General features: G+C 55.0%; 1 protein-coding gene across 18 annotated transcripts in view; it reads left to right on the plus strand.

The window, feature by feature from the left end:
* NRXN2 (neurexin 2) overlaps positions 1-22294 on the plus strand; it is a 105235-nt gene that overhangs the window by 74021 nt on the left and 8920 nt on the right. For 11 of the 18 annotated variants that reach the window (XM_012463060.3, XM_064364774.1, XM_064364775.1 and 8 more), the window contains 5 exons: positions 2036-2217; positions 7032-7203; positions 11068-11157; positions 14538-14863; positions 17135-17213. In XM_012463060.3, the coding sequence (XP_012318483.3) occupies positions 2036-2217; positions 7032-7203; positions 11068-11157; positions 14538-14863; positions 17135-17213 (849 nt within the window). The remainder of the gene's footprint in view (positions 1-2035; positions 2218-7031; positions 7204-11067; positions 11158-14537; positions 14864-17134; positions 17214-22294) is intronic. The other 7 variants (XM_064364780.1, XM_021673031.2, XM_064364772.1 and 4 more) reach the window with 1 other exon arrangement.

Below are 22294 nucleotides of genomic sequence, written 5' to 3' on the forward strand. Positions count from 1 at the left end.
TTTTCCGGAGTGCTGCAGTGCTAGGAGTGGAAAGACTGTTACGGCTGAGGCCTACTGGGCTCCCCACCTCGCCTCCAGGCCCTGCCCTTCCAGGCAGGTGACCACATAGGGTGCGGGTGGGGCTCACTGCATACCCCACTCTCAGCCAACTCTCCACCCTCAGTTTGGAGCCCCATCCTGAGGGTTCAGTGCTTACCACTGTGCCTCCAGGGTCCTCAGGTAGAAAGGACACCTGGGTCTGGAGAGGGCAGAGCCAAGCCCCCTCTGTCTATTGAGGGTGCTTTCCTGGCCATAGGCAGGGACGAGATGTCAGTTATTAGACATCCAGGTGGTTCTTTCCCTCCTGCCCTTCCTCCTGGGGTCACTTCTCACTCTGGGGAGATGGAAGGTGTTGATGGTGGGTGCTCTGGGGAACAGCAAGGGGGCCCACAGCTCCTGCCTCCCCTAACTCCCTGCTGGCCTCACTGCCTCTTTGGGAACCAGGCAACAGTCTTCCCTTCTCTCCTCAGCCCCTCCCTGGGTCTGCAGATGGTGGCTTCCCCCAAGGCACTTAGGCAGCCCCTCTCCTTTGGGGTCCTAGGAGATCCCTGGGATGGAGCCTCCTCACCCCTGATTGCCCCAACTACAAGGGGGTTCAAGTCCCTGAGCTGAGAGACCCCGAGGTACCTGAGGAACCTGGCCTAGTGTTACCAACTGGGCCACTACCTTGGCTGCTGGCAAGCCTGCTCCTTAGAAGTGCTGGAGGCCCTCCTGCCCACAAAGGCTACCAGTACCTGACCCGAGTTCTCCTACCCCTAGACTGGCATTTTTCTCTCCCTCCAGGCTGTCACCCTCAGGCCTCATCTGTCTCCTTCTCTAAGTCCTCCCTTGAACCCCTCTCCCCACAAGAAGTGCTTTGAGAGGAGTTGTTAGTGGCTAATTATTTAATTAAGCATTTTATGAATCTCATCTGCTCCATTTATGGTCTAAAGAATGCAAGATTGTTCTCTTCCCTTCCCTTCTCTGCAGGCCCTGGAGTACTAGTCCTCCAGGGCTCCCAGACAAGGCTCCTTTCCGGGAAACTGGGTGACCAGCCCCCCTACCCCCACCCCCAGGGAGTTCAGTCAGCCGCAGGAGGGAACATGGCGACTAATGGGGTTTATTTTGGGGCTGAGATTGTTAGGGACCTCACACCCGCCCCCAGCAGCCGGCTGGCGAAGAAGAGAGGGAGAAGGGGAGAGAGGGTGGGGTGGGGGAGGGCTGGGAGAGGGAGCCTTTATCTCCGGCTCCCACTCTCCCATTTCTCTCACCTACACCCCTCTCTGTCCTTCTCTGTCCATCTGTCTCTCTGCCTCCTTCCTCCTCTGGCTGTCAATCTCCCCTCCCCCCCACCCTCCCCACCCCATGGCTGTCTCTTCCTTTCTGGGCAGGGCTCCAGCACCTTTCTGCTTTGGGACCCAGGCAGCCCCCTGGGTGAGGGCGGAAGCAGGGAGTCCTGGGCAAGCCAGGAGAGGGATGAGGACGGGGAGATGTTGGAGGGCGCCAGCTCTGGCCATGAGTCAGAGCTGCACACAGCTCTGCTCATCTTCCCACCATCACCTGGGGCTCCTTTGTGCCTTGGTGCCTGCTCAGCTCTGGCCCCAAAGAACACACCTTGGATCTGTCACCTCTGCCAGGCCTGGGAGAAGTGGAGCCGGTCAGGATCAGGCCTTCTGGGTCCTTCCTGCCCACAGACTCTCGTCTTCTCAGTCTCCTTGCAGCTTCTCTCTGGGCTCTCTCTCTGTGTCACTCTATTACCTCTCCGTTTTGCTGTAATTAAAGCTAGAATTCTTGATGAGGCAGCTACATCTGTCTGTGCGTGTGCACAGGCTCTCGCTCAGGCACCCGCCTGCCAACTGTTCCCTGGGGTTGCAGGGCTGGTGGCTGCTGTGGGTATCACAGTTGAAGTCCCACATCTAGACCTGGTGTTCCGGCCCTCTGGTCACAACCCTGAGAACCTGCTGACCTCATCCTCCTGATGTTATTTCTCCTTGTCTCTCTTTCTTTCTCTCTGCAGCCGGGACCACATACATCTTTGGGAAGGGGGGAGCGCTCATCACCTACACGTGGCCCCCCAATGACAGGCCCAGCACGAGGATGGATCGCCTGGCCGTGGGCTTCAGCACCCACCAGCGGAGTGCTGTGCTGGTGCGAGTGGACAGCGCCTCTGGCCTTGGAGACTACCTGCAACTGCACATCGTAAGGACCCTGGGCCCCAGCCCTTCAACCCAAAGCATCCTGCTTCCAAATCAGTTCAGTCTCTCATTGCCATGGGATCAATACCTCAAGTCTTCTCTCATGGGGAACCCTCAGAACCGCTGTTCTCTCATCCCTGGAGCTTCCTGCTAAGAAGTTTTGCTTCTGAGACCCTTCCCTCCTCTCATTTATTCACCGAGACTCCCAGATCCACCCTCCCATCTGATTCGAGTACCTCCAGCTCCTCACTCCCTGAGACCACCTGTGTCTTCTGACCTTCCTAAACGCAGTCAAGGGCCTCTTTGGGGCTTCTGGGCCATTCTCCCACAGCCTTAGGAGATGTCCCTCATTTGTGACTTCCTCTGAGCTGCTGCCTCCTCACTCCTAGACCAGCTAGGCCAGCCCACTGTGTCCTGCACTTATTCCTGCCCCTCTTTCCTACCTACCTGCCCCAGGGCAGCCCACCCTTGCAGCTTCATCTTGCCTCTAGATTTTGCCCTACCTCTGTGCTGCTCTTGACTTCTGCTTTTGTGACCTTTGCCCTCCCAGCAGCCCCTTACCCTGTCTCCCCTACAGTCTCTCTGACTGGGTTCACTCCTCACTGAGTTCTTGGCCCAGTCCCACGTCCCCACCCTGACCTCGGGTCCCACCTGGCTCTGCCTTTCTCTGCTCAACTCCACCTGTGGCCTTAGCCCCTTCCCTGTGCCTGCTCCCCGCCTTGACTTTGGTTCCTTCCCAGGGTCTACCTCTGGGCCTCCTACCGTATCTGCAGCTCCTTGACTCACTTTATTGTGTCTTGCCAAACCCTAGTCTGCAGGTGGCCCCTTTTCTTTCCCTGCCCTTTCTCCTATCTGTGGGCTGCCCTACACCCTTCCCTACGACCTCTGGTATTGCTCCATTTCATTTCCAGTCTCACCCTTTCCCTTGACCCCTCCCCACAGTCTTTGATCCCAAGCCTCTGCCCTCAGTCTTTATCTGTACGTTTCTGGCCCCTAACAGCCACCTTGTTTCCCTGCCTGTATTTCACATGCCGACCCTGGCCAGAACCCCTGTGCTGTGGGGATCAGGCAGACTGGCCAGGTTCTGTGGGCTGGAAAGCTCTGGGTGAGGGCTCCTGACTCTCAGGAGGGCAGTTAGCTGGAAGGGGAGAGAGGAAGCCAGGGGAGAGGCTGTGTGGGCTCTGATCTCTTATCTGCTTGGGAAGACAGTCACTGGCCTTCATTAAACAGTAGCTTTTAAGCATCCCAGGTCTGTACCCCACCCCACCACATCACTAGGGTGTGAAGGAAGGAGTATGAGGGGAGACTTCCTGTGGGCACAGCAGAGCTGGGGTGGAAGTGGCAGCAGATGAGGAAGGGGTGCAGAAGGAGCACTAGCAAGCGGAACAGCAGTCACGCCCAAGAAGAGGCCTGGAAGTTCTGTGCCAGTGTCAGCAGGACAGGCAGTTATCTAGAATGGTGAGAGGCAGCCAGTATGTGAGAGACAGTATAGCTGCAGACGATAGTGTGGGACTGGATGCATGGTGATGTGTGTCAGGAGTGACGGCGGTGACAGTGGGGGATGAAGACAGAGACTGGGTCTCGTGATCTCTGATGGAGTGTATCTATAGATGTGTATTTCCCCGTGGCGTGGTGTTTGCAGTTGTTTCAGTTGCCTTTCTGGGTGTTGGGGTGTGACTGGGTTTCCCTGTGTCCTCTGTGAGTGAGGGCTGCTCCTCCTCGCTCTTCTCCCTCATGCGAGGCTCTGCATAGCTTGCAGTAGATGGTCTAGGTTGGAATCCCAACTTTGCCACTTCCTTGCTCTGTCTTTGTGCAAGTCACCACAGCTGTTTGACCCTCAGTTCCTCCATCTGTGGAGTGGCATAGGAAGAGGACAGAGGGATGTTGGGAGGTTGAAGAAGATCATATATGTGAAGCACGTAGGGAGCATGCCGTGTTAGCTAGTATCCTGACCACCTCTCATCAGCTACCTAGGCAGGACTGTGTGCCTTTGTGCCTGTTAGGTTAGGGTACAGGGTTCCTCCAGTACTACGGACAAAGGACAAGGGGAGCAGGGTGTGAGGAAAGGGATTTCCTCCTTTTCCCTCCCAACAGTTGTGCACAGGCCTTACCTAGTGAAAAGCTATAGAGGAACAAGTACTGGTGCTGGGTACTGCAGAGGGCAGGGAAGATGGGGGCCTGCCTGAGGGTGAAGAGACCTGGCAAGGGTGGGGGTCTATGAGAGGAGCCAGCCTTGACGGGGGAGTTGGGCACCAGACAGGCTGAGGCCCCTTGGGAGCAGCCCCCAAGTCCCTTCCTCCCTAGGTGACACATCAGCTCCCACCACAGCGTCAGTAGCAGCTCTCAGAGAGTGGGGAGGCGGCAGCAAAATAAGAGAAAAGCAATTTGACGTTTCTAATAAAGCGTCGCTCCACTTTGCCAAATTAATTTTGACTCCCATAATTATTTGCTGTAGGAGCGGCTGCGTTCTCCCCACCGCCGCCTAATGAGGTAATTGGGGAATTAGGAATTAATGACTTTAACAGAAGTGACAACTGACTTCACATTGGGAGAGGCTCTGGGGAGCTGCCTCTCCCCCGGAGTGCAGGGCCCTGAGCTTGGCTGCCTCCTAGGTAACCCAGGTATCCTGCCTCCCAGCTCCCTGGCCGGCCCTCTGCCAGCCTGGCTCCCAGACTGCATGTGCTCCTTGACCACCATCACTTGGGCTGAGCCTGTGGGGAGAAATCCTCAGAGGAATCCAGGAAGCTGATACTATTCTGGGTGATATTATTACTAACAATAGTACCGAGGAGGATCGACTGTTCCCTTCCCGTGTGTGGGGAGCAGATGATCAGCCCGTCTCCCTGGGGATGTTGTCAGTCTGTGGGTGGTGGATGGGTGGGGCTTGCTAATACTCTTTGTTAGGCAAGCCCAGCCTCAGTTTCCCTGCTTTACTGCATCTGAGGAGAGAGGCTGAATGCATGTATGACTGTGTGCATGAATGCATATGTGTGTGTGTGCATGAATGCATGTGTGTGTATGTACATGAATGCATGTGTGTGCATGAATGCATGTGTGTGTGCACGAATGCATGTGTGTGTGTGTGTGCATGAATGCATGTGTGTGCAAGCATATATGTATGTGGTTTTCCCAGGTTCTGGGAAGGAGACAGCTGGACCCCACAAGTGGAAAGGGATAGGACATAGGTCTCAAAGTGAGCCAGAACTGCAAACCTTATCCACCAACTCTCTCTGCCAAACCCCAACCCTTGCCCCATCTGTGAGCTACCACTGCTGACACCCCCAGTGCCACCAAGCCTCTTGGCTCTGCTAGATGCAGGAAGGAGGTGGCAGCTGAATGTTCCTCATGCCCAGGCCAGACTGGGGCAGTCTTTTTAGAAGATTGCAGGAATGGAATATGTTTCTATGATGGGCTGGGTGCCTGACAGTGTGTGAGCCAGGGGGCTTGAGTGAACCTGTGTGGGTGTCTGTTCCCTGTGGGAGGAGGGCTGAGGCCGCATTCAGGAGTGCTGCTAGGAGGTCCAGAGAAATGAAGCAGGGGCTCAGGCTTAGCGTCCAGTGGGCCTTCATTGGCTTGGTTAGACTCCTTTGGTCTTGGAGGTAGGTTGGCCTCAGCAGCCTCTTGGATCATCCCGTACCCGTACCTGTTTGAGTCAGGGTTTTCCAAGACTGGTGGGCAAAGGGAGAGAACACTGGCTTTGAAGTCAGACTAGCTGGGATTCAAATCTGGGATTTCCTTCTCATGAGCTGCAAGATTTTGAGATGTTATTTAACTACGCTGAGCCTCAGTTTTCTTTCTTGATGAAATGGGGAGCTATGAGCTTCCTCAGCGGGTTAGTGTGGGGAAGACAGCATGCATGCACAGTATCAGTACAGAGCCTGGCATGATTTAGGGGTTTGGTGAAGCCCTCCCTCTCACTCTAGCACCACAGGCAGAACTCTTCCTGGGCTGATCCTGGGTAGTCTCTGCAGGGTGATCCCTAGGCCTGGATCCCAGAGATTGCTTAGGGTCTTTGCTCCCCTTCTCCAGGCCTCAGTCCTTGTCTGTCCTCTGCCTGTCCTTTCCCAGTCCCTAGCTCCACCCCCTATCCCAACACCCCCATGATCCCTTTTCCTTTGTCAGTCTAGCATAGTTTGTCCCTCAACTCTTCGGGCATCCATCCCACCAAACACACAGTCCACACCCCCTACCTCCACCCCCATGGCTGCAGAGGGGCCACCCCCACACTTAAAGCCTGACCTACTTTGGGACTGAGAAGCTGCCAGGAGAGGCAGTTCTGATGCCCTGGTGTGGGTAGGAGCCCCCTGGGGGCCTGCTTGGTACAGAGCATCCTGGGGAGGAGAGGTTGGAGGCTGGGGACTGGGGAGGGGCTGGGGGTTAGACCTTCCTCTGGCAGAGGCTGGCTTCTGTGGACTTCTCTGCTGGTCATGCCTTAGGTAGGCCTCTGCTCTCCATGCCCCGAGCTGGTCCCTAGCTTGACCCAATCACCTGTCTGGGCCCAGTGGCCCTTGCACAGAGTAGGTGCTCTACGAATATTTGTGAATATCCAGGACAAACCAGAAGACAAGAGACAGGTGTGGTTAGTGGAAGGCCCTCCGGACCCAGGCTGGCCCCCACCTCTGGCCTCAGGTTACTCCCCAGCATGTGGGGAAGGGGAGCGAGCCTGCCCACCTCCTCCAGCGGTTGAGACCTGGGAAAGGTGCCTTGTAAAGCTGTAAAGTGCTGTGGAGCTGGGCTGGTGGTGGCCACAAGAGTAGCCACTAGAAGGGGTGAATGGTTGCTTCCTCCGGTCGCTGACCTCCACCTCCCTGTCCCCAGGACCAGGGCACCGTGGGGGTGATCTTTAACGTGGGCACGGACGACATTACCATCGACGAGCCCAACGCCATCGTAAGCGACGGCAAATACCACGTGGTGCGCTTCACTCGAAGCGGCGGCAACGCCACCCTGCAGGTGGACAGCTGGCCAGTCAACGAGCGGTACCCGGCAGGTAGGCGGCACGGGCCCGCGGAGGAGGTGCAGCGGTGGGGCGGGGCGGGGCGGGGCGGGGCGGGGAGGGTGGCGGCCTCTGATAGGAGTGCAGCCGCGCTGGGGCGGGGCTAAGCGGAGAGGCTTCGGCTGTGGGGTGGGGCGGGGCTACTGGAGAGACAAGGCTTGCAAGGCGGGACTAGGGCAGGGGCGTGGCTAAGAAAAGGGATTTGCCTGGCGGAGTGAGACCGTCTTGGTGGGCCTGAGCCAACTATGGGGGAGGGTGCAGGGCTGGGCCAAAAAGGCTGCGAGGCCAGGGTCCAGTTTCGGGGAGGGAGAAGAAGAGGAGAGAGGGTAGAGCTGAGGAGAGTCTGATGCGATTGAAGAAAGGATGAGTTCAGAAATGAGGGAGACAGTTGCAGAAACAGGAGAGAAAATCCAGAAGTAACATAAAACGTGTCTTGGCAAGGAGACAGGGCTGTTACCAAGGGCAGAACCAAGGAAAGAACCAAGGTCCTTATAAAGAGCAAGTCAAAGATCCATATTAGGAGATCTAGCGAAGGAAGAGAAGTAGCCACGGAGACTCAGAGAAAAGGACCCCCAGTGTCCAAGGCAGTGAGGGACATGGTGAAAGGGAGGGAGAGACAAGTGACCACAAAAATGAAACACAAGGTCACGTGCATTCAACAGCCTTCGTTGTTGACAGCGTACTTAGGCAGCAGGGCTTGTGCTAGGTCCTGGGGACTCAGTCCTTGTTTGTAGGGAGCCTTGAGAATGCAAACAGACCCAGTTCAACAGGGTGACAGCTGTGGTGGCCAAGGACAAACCAAGGTGTGAGGAGCACAAGAGAGGGACGGAGATGAGGACATGGAAGAAATGAGGAGGCAGAGACCCTGAAAGATTTTGAGGGAGGCAGAGACAGAGCCTCAGAATAAGAGGAAACCAGAGAGGGAGCAATGGGAAGCTGTGGAAATAGTACTGAGCCATATGCAAAGGCGAGGAGAGATGCGGAGAGATAGATGGAGATGCTGACATGCAGACCCAGGGAGAGAAGAGGTGGACAGAGCCTTGGGAGGGAGCAGAGGAGAGCCCCAGCATGGGAGATAAAGAGGGAGGAGAAACAGAAACGCTGCAGGGAGAACTGCAGAAACACAGAGATGCTGAGATATGGACTGAGCGACATTGCAGTCACACGCAGGGCCTGACTGAGAAGCAGAGTGAGCATCTGCAATCTCCATCACTCTCCCAGGCAGAGAGATAGCCAGGCTGAGGCAGAGAAGCTGCCCCATGCTAACTGCGGGGGGAGGGACCAAAGGCCAGTGTGTAAACCCTCATGGGCTCCCCTATGATGGAGTAAAGATGCCAGTACAGGCTTATGATGCCAATTATGCATGCTTGTACCCAGATATTTCTGTAAAGTCCCTGGAGATAAAGAGGCCCATGTGGTCCCCTAGTAAATACACAGGTTGATGTACACACAGTCAACCCTAGACACATGGACAACTGCAGACATTTGTATGGTCAGACAGACACATGAAAAAACAGCTCTGCAGAGGGATGCCAGTCTACATCAAGGCCCTAGGTACATGTAGGGACACGCAAGACACACCAACCCTCCTACGCTAAATTCCTCCTACCCACCTCATCCTCCAATAAGCCAACACTGGCAGCTTGGGCTGTGTAGGCATGATCCCTGTGGGCAGCAGACTTCTCTCATTCTCCGATGCACACACACTAGGGCAACCTTTGTAGCAGTGATGACATCGGCCTGTGCTGGAGAGGGCTGGGCTTGGAAGCATGAAGGCCTCACCATGTCAAGCCAGGACTTGGATTTAGAGCTTCACCCCTTGGAGCCCAGCAGGCCAGCAGTCAGGGTGGAGGAGTTATGCCTGCTCTCCTCTCCTCAGGGACCCCTGATTAGGGATGAGGAAAGGTTGCTGGGTGCCTCTTGCCTGTAAAGGGGAGTAACATGAGAGCCTGGTGGTTGAATGTGTGTACTGAGGGCAGATCCTGAGCAATACCAGCAGGTCAGATCAGCAGTATGCATGGGCCCTGAGAGGGGGGACCCTCTGACTCCTTGGGAGCACAGAGGCACAGTCCATGGATTCTGAATCAGCAGGACCTGGATTTTAATCCTGGATCTCCCACTGACAAGCGTGTGATCTTGGACAAGCCATCTAGCCTCTCTGAATCTCAGTTTCAACCTCTGAAAGGTGATGAGACCTACCTCAGCAATATTGTGAGATTCCCATGAGATAATCTAAGGAAAACATTAGAGTGGCATGGCGTGGCAGAGGTGCTCAGTAAATAGGACTTTTGTTAGAATTTTTATATACTCAAACTTCCTCCAGGCAGATATACATTCTTCTCTTCCTCTTGGAGACATATATCCAGGATTGAATAATCTGTTTTTAACTTAAACACAAATGTCCTGAATCTATAGGGAAAGCAGAGTCTCCTTGCCTTATAAGCACTTAAGGAGGCACCATCCATACCCACATGAACTGGTTGAGTGCACCTTCATGGGAGGTGTACATAGGCAGGGCCAGGCCCAGGTCTCTGGGCAGGTGAGCACAGCTGTGCAGTGAGAGGAAAAGCCTCCTGGTTCCACCAGCGTGCACTGAATAGTATGTCAGTGTTTTAAATGGGAGAAGTGGCCAGATTCTCAAAGGAAATCAGTTCCCTTTCCACTGCTGCAAACTGGGATCACCCACAGCTCACAGAGGACCACAGATCCTCTCAGTTGCACTGACAAACCCCTTTTCACACAGGTGTTCACGCGCGCACATGCACACACACACACACACATTCACACATATTCTCCTTCCTAGTCTCCAGGGGCTGGAGATTGGTGAGCGGAGAGAGGAACAGGTGGGTATCCAGATGGGAAGCCAAGCTTGGAGAATAGATGGGGGCTGGAACTGGTGGAGAGGAGCCTGGAGGAGAAAGGCTGAGTGCCTGGCAGGGTGAGGAAGATGAGGTCCTGAGACAGCAAGGAGAGGAAACTGGGCTCTGAGCAGAAAAAGGTCAAGGTGAATTTGGGGCAGAGGAGGGTGCAGAGGAGGGCTGGGGGATGTCTGCAGGGGAGAAGTAAGGGGCTGAAGAGGAGGTGAGAAGGGGGCTGCTGGATGATGATCTAGCTACCACACCAGGCGCCACACCTGTCACAGCTGCCCAGTAGAAAGGGAGCCCTGACCAGGGTGAGGAGGCCTTTCGGGGAGTGAGTGGTGGAGTTGGGAGCAGGAGGGGCTTAAGGGGGAAGATGGTGGTGGGGTCAAGGGTGTGGTGTGAGGTGGAAATTGAGGGAAAGTTGGGAGTGGAGCACCAAGGCAAGGGGCGTTGAGGTGGCCTGGAGAAGAGGTTTAGATCTCACTGTTCTGTGAGGGTGCTGGGTGGCCCCCTAAATGCCGCATAAACCCCGCTTAACCCATCCCTCCTACTTCTAAACCGCCCTCTAAACGCAGGAACCAGCTGGGCCACTGATGCCTCCCACCCCCAACTTAAACCTGCTAAATGCCCCTCCCCCGCCCACCCCCCAACTTTGGGATGGGGAAGGAAGGGGGCCACAGCAGCTTAACCACAGATAAACCTGTTTAACCTCTGACCTTTGACCTTCCAGCTTCTTTTCTTTGATGTCCCTTTTCTTTTCTTCTTTGCTCATCTCTTTTGCTTTGGGTTGCTCCTGCCCCCAGGGTGGGGCTGGCTCTGCGGAGCCTAGGGAGGGGGTCAAGGGAGAAGAGGGGCCCAGCGTTTCTTTTCCTCCCTTCCCCTCTTTCTGTGGATGTTGCTGCTTACTCTGAGTCTCCTGAGGAATGCATAATTACTTTTCTAACTCCTTTGGACTTCGCCGCCTGAGAAACCTACTGTCTTTCTAAACTTTTCCAAGGAAACTTTGATAACGAGCGCCTGGCGATTGCTAGACAGAGAATCCCCTACCGGCTTGGTCGAGTAGTAGATGAGTGGCTGCTCGACAAAGGTAATTAACCAGAATTAATTAATTAATTAATTAACTTTAAAAACACTATCTTAAAGGTGCAGAGCTCTCTCTTTCCCCCTCCGTGCCTTCACCAACGCCCACCCCCAAGTGAAGGGACAATTGGCCAGCCAGAATGCTCCCTTCCCCTTTGGAGTCAAGGGTCTGTCTGTGCATTTCGGAATGGTGTTGGGGTAGAAGTGGGGTTTTTCCTTAGAAGCGGGGGAGTCCTGTTTTCTTTCTAAACCTGGGATCAACTAGGGTAATCCACAAGATCCCTACCATGGGAGCTCCCCAGTGCAAGCCCTGCAGTAAATCACAAGCAGGCTGGGAATGCAGGCTGGAGGTAGGTTCCCTCTGCCCAGAATCATCTGGGAGGCTTAGTAAAGGGCCAGCTGAGGGCCATAGAACATGCAGAGGTGGGAAGCCTTTGGGAAGCAGGAAAGCTGATCTGAGGAGGGTTAGGAAGGCTTCACCAGAGCCATGGGAGGAGAAGAGAGAAGAGGGGGGGGCCTCAGATCCTACTGGAAAGACTCCCAAAGAGAGTGCTGTGGGGCTGCTATCTCTGGAACAGGCCCACCTTAGTCCAGAAGGCCTCTGAGAAGTTGAGGAGAGACTAAAGAAGGCAGGGCAGGAAGTGATGGGCCCATAGGGATTTCTATTCCTTCTTGGCTGATGAGGAAGACCCAGTAAGCCCCTTGTGAGGCCCAAGTGTGGTGAGATGCTGCTGGATGTGAGAGAGAAGGCTTCTTGTCACCAAGGGAAGTTGGGGACCAAGGGCAAATCCATCCCATTCCATTTGGGGGCGGGCGAGCTCTGTACCTCTAAGGCTAAACTCTAGGGGGGAAGTAGAACTGTTAAACCTCCACTTAACCAGCTGATAACTGTGCTTTTAAATGTCCACTGGGGCCTTCCCCAACTAAAACCCCCAAATGTAACTTCTAGCCCCCCACACCTGTGGGGCCTAAACCTGCTGATAACCAGATGTGATAAACCTGTAACAGGACAAAAAGTTAAAGGGACTGTAACAGACATCGCTAAAACCTACAGCCCCCAGCCACACTGGGCTGCTCTCTCCAGCGGGGTGAACTTTAACCCTTTGAGGAGTTCATGGCGGATGGGGCCAGGGGCCACAGGGACCAAGTTTACTAACACTGTGGCTTCCTCTCCATTACCCACCTCCCTCTTCCAGAATCAGAGATGCCAAGGGAGCAGGCTGGGCTGAGGCTGGGACAACTTGTGACCCCAAGGGCAGGGAGAGCTGAACAGGCTTTGTTGGGGGTTGAGGGAGTTGTGGTTTAGATGTTGGGGAGCCAGGGGCCTCCTTCCCTTTCCCTTTAGGTCTGACTTTCCTCTTTTAGAAAATAACCCACTGAGCCAGATAGGTAGTTCTCAAAGTGTGAAAGAAGGAACTCACTTTTTGTGTGTGGCCTTAGCCAAGTACTTCCCCTTGCTGAGACTCAGCTCTCTTCTCGGTAAGACGGGACAGTGATGGTTACTCAGCCCACCTCACAGGCATGTTGCGAGGGTGAGAGGAAAGAAACATCAGGAAAGTATCCCAAGACAAGGTCTGGGGATGCTTGGAGGGAATATTTTACTGTCAGTGCCTGACCATATGGTAGGTACTTAATAAATATTTATTGGATGAATCTATTTTCCAGTTCCAAAGTATGTCCTGTGAAACAGTCCCACGAAATGCTTCACAATAGAGAAAGTTGTGGTAGAACGAGTTTGGGAAGCACTGAATCCTGTTTCTTCGTCTTGGAGATGCATGTGTGCATTAGTTTAATGCAGGCTCTGAGAAGCCCTTGGAGAAAGAAACCTGTTCGATGGGGAAATGTTTGCTTCCCCAACTCATTTGACCACGATGACCCTTCTCTCCTTTGTTTTCCTCATGAGTCTTATGTCTGGGAACAAACTTGGATGCAGAGGTCTTCCTGGGCCTGTCCGGGTCTAGTATTCCAGGGCCTGTCCCAGAGGTGCCACCACCAATCCTCTGCCTCTTGGGCCCTTGGCCATTGGTAATGGGTGTTGCTGCCCTAGGGCTGTCCTTGCCTGAGTAGGCGGTGGGAGGGTGCTCGAGGAGGAAGGAAGGCTGAGTGGGGATTGGGGAGACACACCAGTGTCCATCATTGGCCAGAGGCTGAACAGATGTTTGGATGTCCCAGAGGCCTTGGGTTTTCCAGAGAACCTGTTTCCAAGGAGGGTGTGGGCTTCACAAGTTGTACTGTCCTCAGCCCAGGTTTTGGGGGCAAGGCTTACAGGCACCTAATTCTAAACCAGATCTTTAACGAGGCACTAACCAGAGGCTAACAAGGGCTAAGCCAGGTCTAAAACCCCCAGTGCCAGGAGCTGAAGGTTCCAGGGGAGATGGGGCAATATAGTAGGCCCTCTGCCCAATCCCTCCCCTACAAAAAATAAGCAGCACCAAAACCAAACTAAACTTAAACATAATAAACATCTTTTCTAAAAACCAAACCAAAACAACAAACTCAGAGGGTTAAACTGACCCCCAGATTCACTAAAAACAAACAGAACAGCCCAACCCCACCCAGCTGGGAATTCTGAGGTGTCATACTGCTGAGTGCGGGGTGTGATTGGAGCTGGAGTGGGTTTTTTTGGCTGTCAGCGAGCGAAGCAAGGTCCCTTTAACATTTTCCATTTCTGTGCTTGCACGTCTAGGTTGGGAGGAAGGGCTTGGCTTTCCAGGGCTTGGTCCCAGGCAGTGCTGGGCCTTGGCAGTCCAGGAGAAGAGAGGGGTTTCCTGGCCAGGGGTCAGAGGGCCTGGTCATAGGCGGGAGGCCAGCCTGGGAAGATTGCTGCTGCCACACACCATCACACTGTCTCACCTCCTTCTCCGCTCTCACATGCACTGACTCCACGTTGGCCTGGCAGCTGCCTCCTTTGTCTCTGCCTCTTTGTCTCCTCTGTCTGCCTCTTCCAAGGGCTCCATGGCTTCATGGCTTGGGGCTGGACACTGGGGCAGGATGTGTGGGGAAGCAGAGGGAGAAGATGGGGATGGACTGAGGGAAGAGGATGAAGAAGGGCAATGGCCTTGGAGCTGGAGAGGAGAGGGACTGGGGAAGGTGGGAAGGCTTGTACATGGTAGGGAGGAGGGGCTGGGCTCCCCTTCCCCAGCCCATGTATGCCCTGGGTGCCCTCTCCTTCTGGGGTCCCCATCTGGCTGGGCTAGGGGCTGTGGCTGACAAGGACTTTCCCTTTGGTTGTCTGCCCCTTCCTCATTTTTCCCTATCCCCTCCTCCCTTGCTGGCTTCCTCCTCCATTCTTTTTTCCACTCCTTGGCTTCCTTCTCTTTTCCTTTTCCTTCCTGGTTCCCCCTCACTGCCTGCCCCTCCTCTGTCACCCCTTTCCCCTCCCCCCAGGCCGCCAGCTGACCATCTTCAACAGCCAGGCTGCCATCAAGATCGGGGGCCGGGATCAGGGCCGCCCCTTCCAGGGCCAGGTGTCCGGCCTCTACTACAATGGGCTTAAGGTGCTGGCGCTGGCCGCCGAGAGCGACCCCAATGTGCGGACCGAGGGTCACCTGCGCCTGGTGGGGGAGGGGCCGTCCGTGCTGCTCAGTGCAGAGACCACGGCCACCACCCTGCTGGCTGACATGGCCACCACCATCATGGAGACTACCACCACCATGGCCACTACCACCACACGCCGGGGCCGCTCCCCCACGCTGAGGGACAGCACCACCCAGGTAAGGCACCACTCTGGTTGGTGGATTAGGGCAGGGATAGGTGGGGATGGGGCTGATATCTGCATAGCCATGGTAGTGGTGCCTAGGATGAGGGTCCAAGGGGTCATTGGGATCCTGGAGGCTGCTGTCTCTGACCTTGTTGCCATGGCAATGGGCAAGGTGACCTTTCAGGAAGTGGCCTTCACCTTAATGACCAGGGATCTTGTGATGTGGGGATGACCACTATTTCTAGAGGGACGATTCCCAGATTTGGGGAGGAGTTTGATGGCTCAGTTATATGAGAGAAGACCACCCTACCTAAGAGAGATGAAGTCTGGACTCAGGGTGAGAGTGGAATGGCTCCTTCTGCTTCCCCAGTGAAGTCCATGCCTAGTGTTCTGTGTGGGCAGAGTGGGAGATGGATGATACCAGACATGGCCCTGCTGTGGGCAGAGGTGACAGCATGGGAGGGCTGGATGCAGTCACCTGGCATGGGCAGCCCCTCTCCAGCGGCTGGTGGAAGCTAGGAGGAACCTGTCCTTGTGTTCTGGGGTCCCTGCAGTGGGAAAGCCCTAGCTGCAAGTCCATTGCCTTCATGAGCCCTCTCCATGTGACTGTGAGCAGGCACCACAAGTCAGGGGCTCCAGTGTCCTCTCAGTGGGTCTGAGGGGGGTCTCAGTGCAGACAGTTCCCTGGTGCTCACCTCCCTTGCTCAGGTGCTTCTTGGGTCAGGTCAAGCCCTAGAGATGGGGCAGGACTGGAGGGGCTACACCTGGGGAATGGGGCTCCGCTGGAGCAGGACAGGCCTGTGTGACTTCCCAAGGTAGCCCACGCTGGGATGTTTTCTAGTTGTTGCCTCCAGTGCCTGCTCTGACCATTAGCATGGAGCTCACACCTGGCATGAAGGCCTTGGTGTCACCCCTTCTCTCCCATCGTCCTGTCCGACAGCCTGTGGCTATTGGGCACCCTCTGTCCTTCCAGGGTGAGGGCAGGATCTGGGGGTGGCCATGAGGACGTGCCCCTCCCTGTGCCGCCAGTCTGTCTTCAGCTTCTCCCTCTGAGGGGTGGACTCTGTGTGCTTCCAGGCCCCTCCTCCCTGCCAGTCTGTGCTGCAGGAAGCCTGGGACTAGGCTAGCTGGGGCCATCCAGATCAGAGAGACAAGCCTGTACCCACTTCCTCTCTGCCAAGAAAGCTGAGGGGACCTGAAGTCTTTGCCCCTAGGGAGCAGGGAGCCCTGGGGGAAAGGTCTGGGCTCTATCCAAGGCTGGGTACCCACCATGTCAAATGCCCTCCGAATCATAGGGGAGGAGGGGCTGTCTGGTCTCAGTGGGAGGATGATGGGCAGATCATCCTGGTGGAAGAGAGAGGTGAGGGCCCCAGGAGACACTGCTGTGGTGGGGAAGCCCAAGATGGAGGCTGGTGCCGAGGGGGCAAGAATGCAGAGGGAGCTGGGTCCTCCAGACACCACCTTGTCCTTGGGTGAGTGAGGGCTGTCCAGTCTGAAGATCAGGGGCTGGGGAGGAGGCAAGTTATGACCCTTTCAACCCTGCTCATCTTGGTCTTCAGCCTGGCCCTCTCCTCGCCATCCCGGAGTTTCTCAGGCTCCCTTCCTGCCTGGACTTTCAGTTTCCCTCCTTGGGTCTCCTCCCTTATACCCCCTGGGCGCCCCCCTCCTCCTTACACTCACTTATCTTAGGGATTCTCTTTCTTTGCAATCAGTAGGAGAGAAAATGCTGACAAAGTCAACTCCTGTTGTCATGGCAACCACAGCCCTAATTACTGTGTGCAGGCCGGTTCTCTCAGGCTCCAGGAAAGGGAGTTGGGAGAGAGATGAGGGGTGATGGAGTGGTGAAGCTAGAGCCAGGAAACCCCTCCAGGTCCTGTCCCTGTTTTGCCTGTGCTGGCTTCTGTAGGCTCCACCCCGTAGGGCCTTGCCTTCCTGGCACCCCTGTCCCGAGGCATCCTAGACCCTCTTGCCTTGGCCCTGCAGGTTAAAGTCTGGTATCCATTCTCCTCACTTCCCAGAAATAAAAAGCACCATGTGTACTGTTTCATTGACCCTCAGAAACCATGAAAACCTGCAGGGCTGCTGCTGGGAAGTTCCCTGTGCATAGCAGGAAGTGGAGGCCCGAGGTCAGCCAGCAAGAGATGGGAGGGCTGGGACTCAGACCAGACTGGTCCATCTCAGCCCAGGGGCATCCCCTGTGCCACCGTGCATCTGAAATGGCAGCTGTGGGATCTGCTGACCTGCCTGGAACCTCTCTTTCCCCACCCCTTCTCTCACCCTCTAGAACACAGATGACCTCCTGGTAGCCTCGGCCGAGTGTCCCAGCGATGATGAGGACCTGGAGGAGTGTGAGCCCAGTACTGGTGAGTGCCTTTCCCCCCTCCCCTGCCCCGGGGCCCTCTGCGACGCTGCTGGGAGGGGGCGACTGTCCCTGTCACCTGGCCCAAGTCCCAGGGCCTGCTGCCAGGCCTTAGCTTTCCCTGACAGTTTCCCACTGCCTAATATCCTCCCAGGCCCTCAAATGCTCTCTGGCAGGATTCCTTTTGGTTCCCAGCCCCTCAGAGATAGTGAGGTCCATAGCTTGGGGTCCTAGGGTTGAGAGCCAAGGGGTGCTGGGACAGAAGGAGGGAGACTTTTCCCTAGAAAGATGAGTAACTGCAGCTCCCATGAGTCCTTGGGGTGGGGGAGGGTGAACATGGGTTAGGAACTACAACTCCCATCAGCTCTTGGGTGCAGAACCGCAACTCCTGCTTGCCCCTGAGGCCTGGTGCTCTCTAGGCCACTAGTAGAGGAGATCTCTGCTGTATCCTGGGCCCTCCTCTTCTCCTGGGTGCCAGGAGGTGTCCTGGGCTCTGTCTGAAGGGTTCCCAAAGTGGACACTGCCAGGACTGCCAGGCCAAGGCGAGGCAGTTGCTACACAGTGACTGCTCTGAATCCTATAGTGTGCTGGGTGGGAGGTCCCCCCTAGACCAGACTTGTGGTCTGCTGGGGGAGATTAGGGCCTGAGGTCTGGCCTGGATTCTAGTTGGGGAGCTGCTGTAGGAGGACAGCAGGGCTGGGAGGGAAGGCTTTTCAGGACCTGGGGCTCTGGGGCCAGGGGTGCTTTCTAGGCCTCTGCTTAATACTTCTTGCTGGAGCCAAGGGTGCAGCCACAGAGAGAGACCAGGCTGGCAAAGCGGGAGTGGGCCTTGAGTGCTGCTTGAGAAGTGTGGGGTGTGGAGTGGTGCAGCAAGTGCCAAGGCTGCTCATTTGAGCAGGTTGGGGGTGGCCAAGAGCAGCTGGGGGAGGGTGGGATACTTGAGGCTGGCAGAGGGAACAGAGAAAGGACTGGATGTGGCCAGATTTCCCAGTGGAGGAGCGTGGGCCTTGGTGGCTGCCAGATCAGTCTGTGGGAGTGGAGGGCCACCCACATTTCTCGCTTGGGCTGCTGGAGACTTCTCCCCATTACCTTGTAATGGGTGGCACCTGGGTTGTTGGTACCAGAAGGCTGGAGGTTGGGGCAGGTGCTTGCGGGGTTGGGGGAGATGATGTGGCCAGGAGGTGGGCAGTATGCCCTGGTACATCCTGTGAATCTGCTCCGGAAAGACATTCCCAGCTCCAGAGAAGACATTCAGGCTGAGGGTGGGCCCCAGCCCTGGAAGGAGTGTGGACAGAGCAGGACCATAACATGGCCTGTGGAGCCTTGGGGCAGAGACTTAGCTTCAAAAACCGAGGGCAGAGGGGTTTCTGGGGCACAGGCTCCCAGACCCAGAGGCTGAAGCCCAGTTGCCCTCCATGTCTCCCAAGTAGGCTAGAGTTGAAAGAGGTCACTCCCACGGGCCTGGGCCCATGGCCATTTAGGGGAGCTGCCAGCTGCTGGGCCAGAAAGGCCTCCCCTTCCACAGCCCAGGGCCTGTGCTTTCTGGGATAGATGCCTTCCACTCTAGGAGGCCTCTCTGCTGACTGATGTCACTTCTTCCCCTGAGGTGATCTTGGCTCAGGGATGCACATTCCAATGCCTCCATTGCTTTGGGGGGTTCTGGGCATCTGGCGCCTTCAACACACAGCACTGCCTGCCCTGCTTCACTGCTCTGAGCTCTAGGCACTTATTGGTGGCTCCTGTGGCCAACACAACACTGCTAGCCCAGGTCTGCCGAAAGTGGCTGTAATGAGTGGCCCCGTGAAAGCCCTGGGATGGGGATCTGGGGACAATGGTCTGTGTGGGTCCTGAGGAAAGGGCAGTGAGTGGCACCACCACATGTGTTTACACACAGGTGCCCATGTTCACACACTCTGGGACAGGAACTCCTGGGTGACAGGAGTCATCCCTGCTTTCCCTGAACCCTGTAGAGGGCTATCTAAGGCCAGATGGTCACCATGTAGGGACGTGAAGTGCACGCTGGACCCCACCTGGGCCATACTGTGTCCATTGAAGTTCTAGCCTCCCAGCCCTGGCTTGGAGTCTAGTCAGGGGCCTGGGTCTGATACTGAATGGGTGCATTGGTGGTCTGAGCTCTTTTAGGCTGCATTAGGGCAGCGAGTGAGGAGGAGCTGAAGCAGGCGGTCAGCTAGTCCACACTCAGGAATCTGTGAGGTCACTGACCACTGAGCCACCCTCTTGGAAAGAGGTCCAAGTAGAGGATGAAGGGTGGAGGAGGTCTAGAAGCTTGGGATTAGGAGGGGCTGGTAGCTAGCCCAGCACCCAGCTTTAAAAACAAGGCCAGGAGGGAGGGCATAGTGCACACTGGTGCTCCCAGAGGAAACCACAGGAAGCCACAGCCTCTCCCCCAGACCTGTATCATGCATGCTTACACATTCACATTTGCACACTCTGAAAGATTTAACGATGGATCCTCATCATCCCAGCGGGAGACTAGGCAAGGACCAAAATGACTCCAGGGTCTCCCAGGCTGGTGTAGACCATGCCATACCTCCCAGAGCCTCTCAGCCAGAGTCTTTCCCAGGCCTCCAGTGCAAGGAGGCTTTTCTCCAGCAGACTGCCAGGCCTCCCTTAGCTCCAGTATCAGAGGTGGGGGCAGCCTGGCTGGAGACCCTAGGGTGTTTCACCTCTCCCACCTTGCAGATCCTCATCCCTGGGTCTGGGATCATTCCTGCGTACCTTTCCACGCTTTTCCCTAACCTGAGCTCCTCCACAGACTCTGGTCCATGCTTTCTCCCTTGCGTGGTGAGACCATCATCTACACGGTTATTTTAGCTGTGGTTGGCTTTCGAATGGGAGTGCCTTTAGGGGAGCGTGCACCATCGGTAATGTGACCCACTCCTAGTTGTCTCAGCTGGCCCAACCCACACATTGTGTTCTGGGCCTGGCCCCTGAGGGAATCTGACTTTGCACAACCTGAGACATGTAGGAAGGGCACACATAGGCAGTGTCTGTATGCACATGTATGACCAGAGGCATGCACACATACAGCCCTGCACATACATTTACACACCCACCAGCAAGCTCACATGGGCCCACTTCCACACACACACACACACACACACACACACACCCATTCAAACCTAGAAGAGCACACACCATTTGTACCCAGACCAACAGAGGCACACACATGCTTAGACTCCAAGAGACATGTATGTGCGTATGCCCCCCTAAAGTCCATACACACAGCTACACACGTTTGAGACTCATAGAAGCACAAACTCAGGCACACATACACAGTCTCACGAAAGCACACACATGCACTCAGAGCTACCAACTCTTACATGTGTATGCTTAGAGCTCCAAAAATACCCACAGAGGCGCTCAGATGCACAGGTGTGCACCTACTCAGCTCCCAGAGTTCACACTTGCACATGTATTCAGTTGCACCAAGGCACACGCACATATTGTGTGTCTCAAACTTACCAGCCACTTGCATGTGTTCTGAGCTATGTGTACATGCATGTTCATACCCACTAAGGCACACTCACACACATCTACTGACACTCATGCTGAATGTTCAGAATCACACACATGCTCAGACCCAGAGACAGACTTGCATATTGCAGACACTCAGGCCACACACATCTGTGTTCAGACCTGAGTGTGTTTGCATATGTGCTTAGATCCAGTGAGACATATGCCTTGAGACACATCCTCGGACTCACAGATTATACATCTGTGCTCAGCTCAGAGGCACACACATGTACAGATCCACCTGTGTAACACACACACAGGTGCTCAGACCACAGAATCCTACACCTGCTTTCAGACATGCAGATGCTCACATATGTTTCAGAACCGCAGAGACTTTTATGCATGTTCAGATCAGGCAAGTACACAGTGTGCTTAGACCTACCACAGTGCACATGTGCACACACGTGTACTCACAGAAATGCATATCCGTGATCAGGCTCACAGAGATATGTGTGTGTAAGTATCCTTATGACGATGCACACATACATTTCTGCAGAGGAGTGTACTCATTCATCAGCATGTGCATCCAGCCCCCTTGAGGCATGCCCACAGCTACACGAAGGTGCACCTGGGAACTAAGACTCACAAGGGTTCAGGTGTGACCATTCTCAGAGGCAGGCTGTATGCTCATCTCAGGGTTCTACACACACACACAATTTGTTCAGCTTCACAGACCAGCACCTCTCCCACCAACCTCACACCTATAGAAGCTCATACTTTCATGCACACTCATGTGCCCAGTGCCACAGCAGTGTACACATATATGCTCATCTGCTGAAACAAACATACTGGTTCACACTCAACAGAAAAATACGTATGTACACACATACCCATAGATGTGCAAGTTCATGTGCTCAGACCTTCACAGAGGTGTGCATATACACGCACACACACACACAATCAGGCCTACATTGGCCCTCACAGGTGCAGGTGCTCTTCTCTGCTCCAAGGTACCCATGCAGTGGCACACAGAAAGGCACACATATATTTTCAGACCTGTAGGGTATGCACACATGTTCAGACACAGTACAAGGCATGCCTGTATGCGTGTGTGCTCCCATCCAGGTAAGTACACACAGTTGTTTAGACTCACAAGAGCACATACATACACACATGTTATTCAGATTCACCCACGCACACGTGTGCTGAGACCCACAGAAGCAACCTCCTGCACTTACTCCCTGCAAGCATCCTTCCTGAGGCATTGCCCCCATGCACATGTGAATGAGACCCTCAGAGGCACATGCAGGCTTCACTCCACAGAGTCACAGACACATTTGCCCAGACCCACAGAAGCACAGTGTGTTTGGATTCCAGGAGGGTCTCAAGGTAGCACTAGCTGCTAAAATAGACAAAGCCACAACATTCATGGTTTAACACATAGAAATATATTTCTCATTCATGTAAGTTATAAACAAGTGTTCCTGATTGGTGGACCATTCTCCAAGTGTTGACTCAGGACCTGGTCCCTTTCCATCTTGTGACAGCACCATCTTCAACAGGTGACTTCCCGAGTTGTGGTGGAAGGGGACCTGGCATGGAGTTGTG

The sequence above is a fragment of the Aotus nancymaae genome, unplaced genomic scaffold, assembly GCF_030222135.1.
Source record: "Aotus nancymaae isolate 86718 unplaced genomic scaffold, 86718_ANA_hifiasm-v0.15.2.pri h1tg000059l, whole genome shotgun sequence".
NCBI classification, from domain to species: domain Eukaryota; kingdom Metazoa; phylum Chordata; class Mammalia; order Primates; family Aotidae; genus Aotus; species Aotus nancymaae.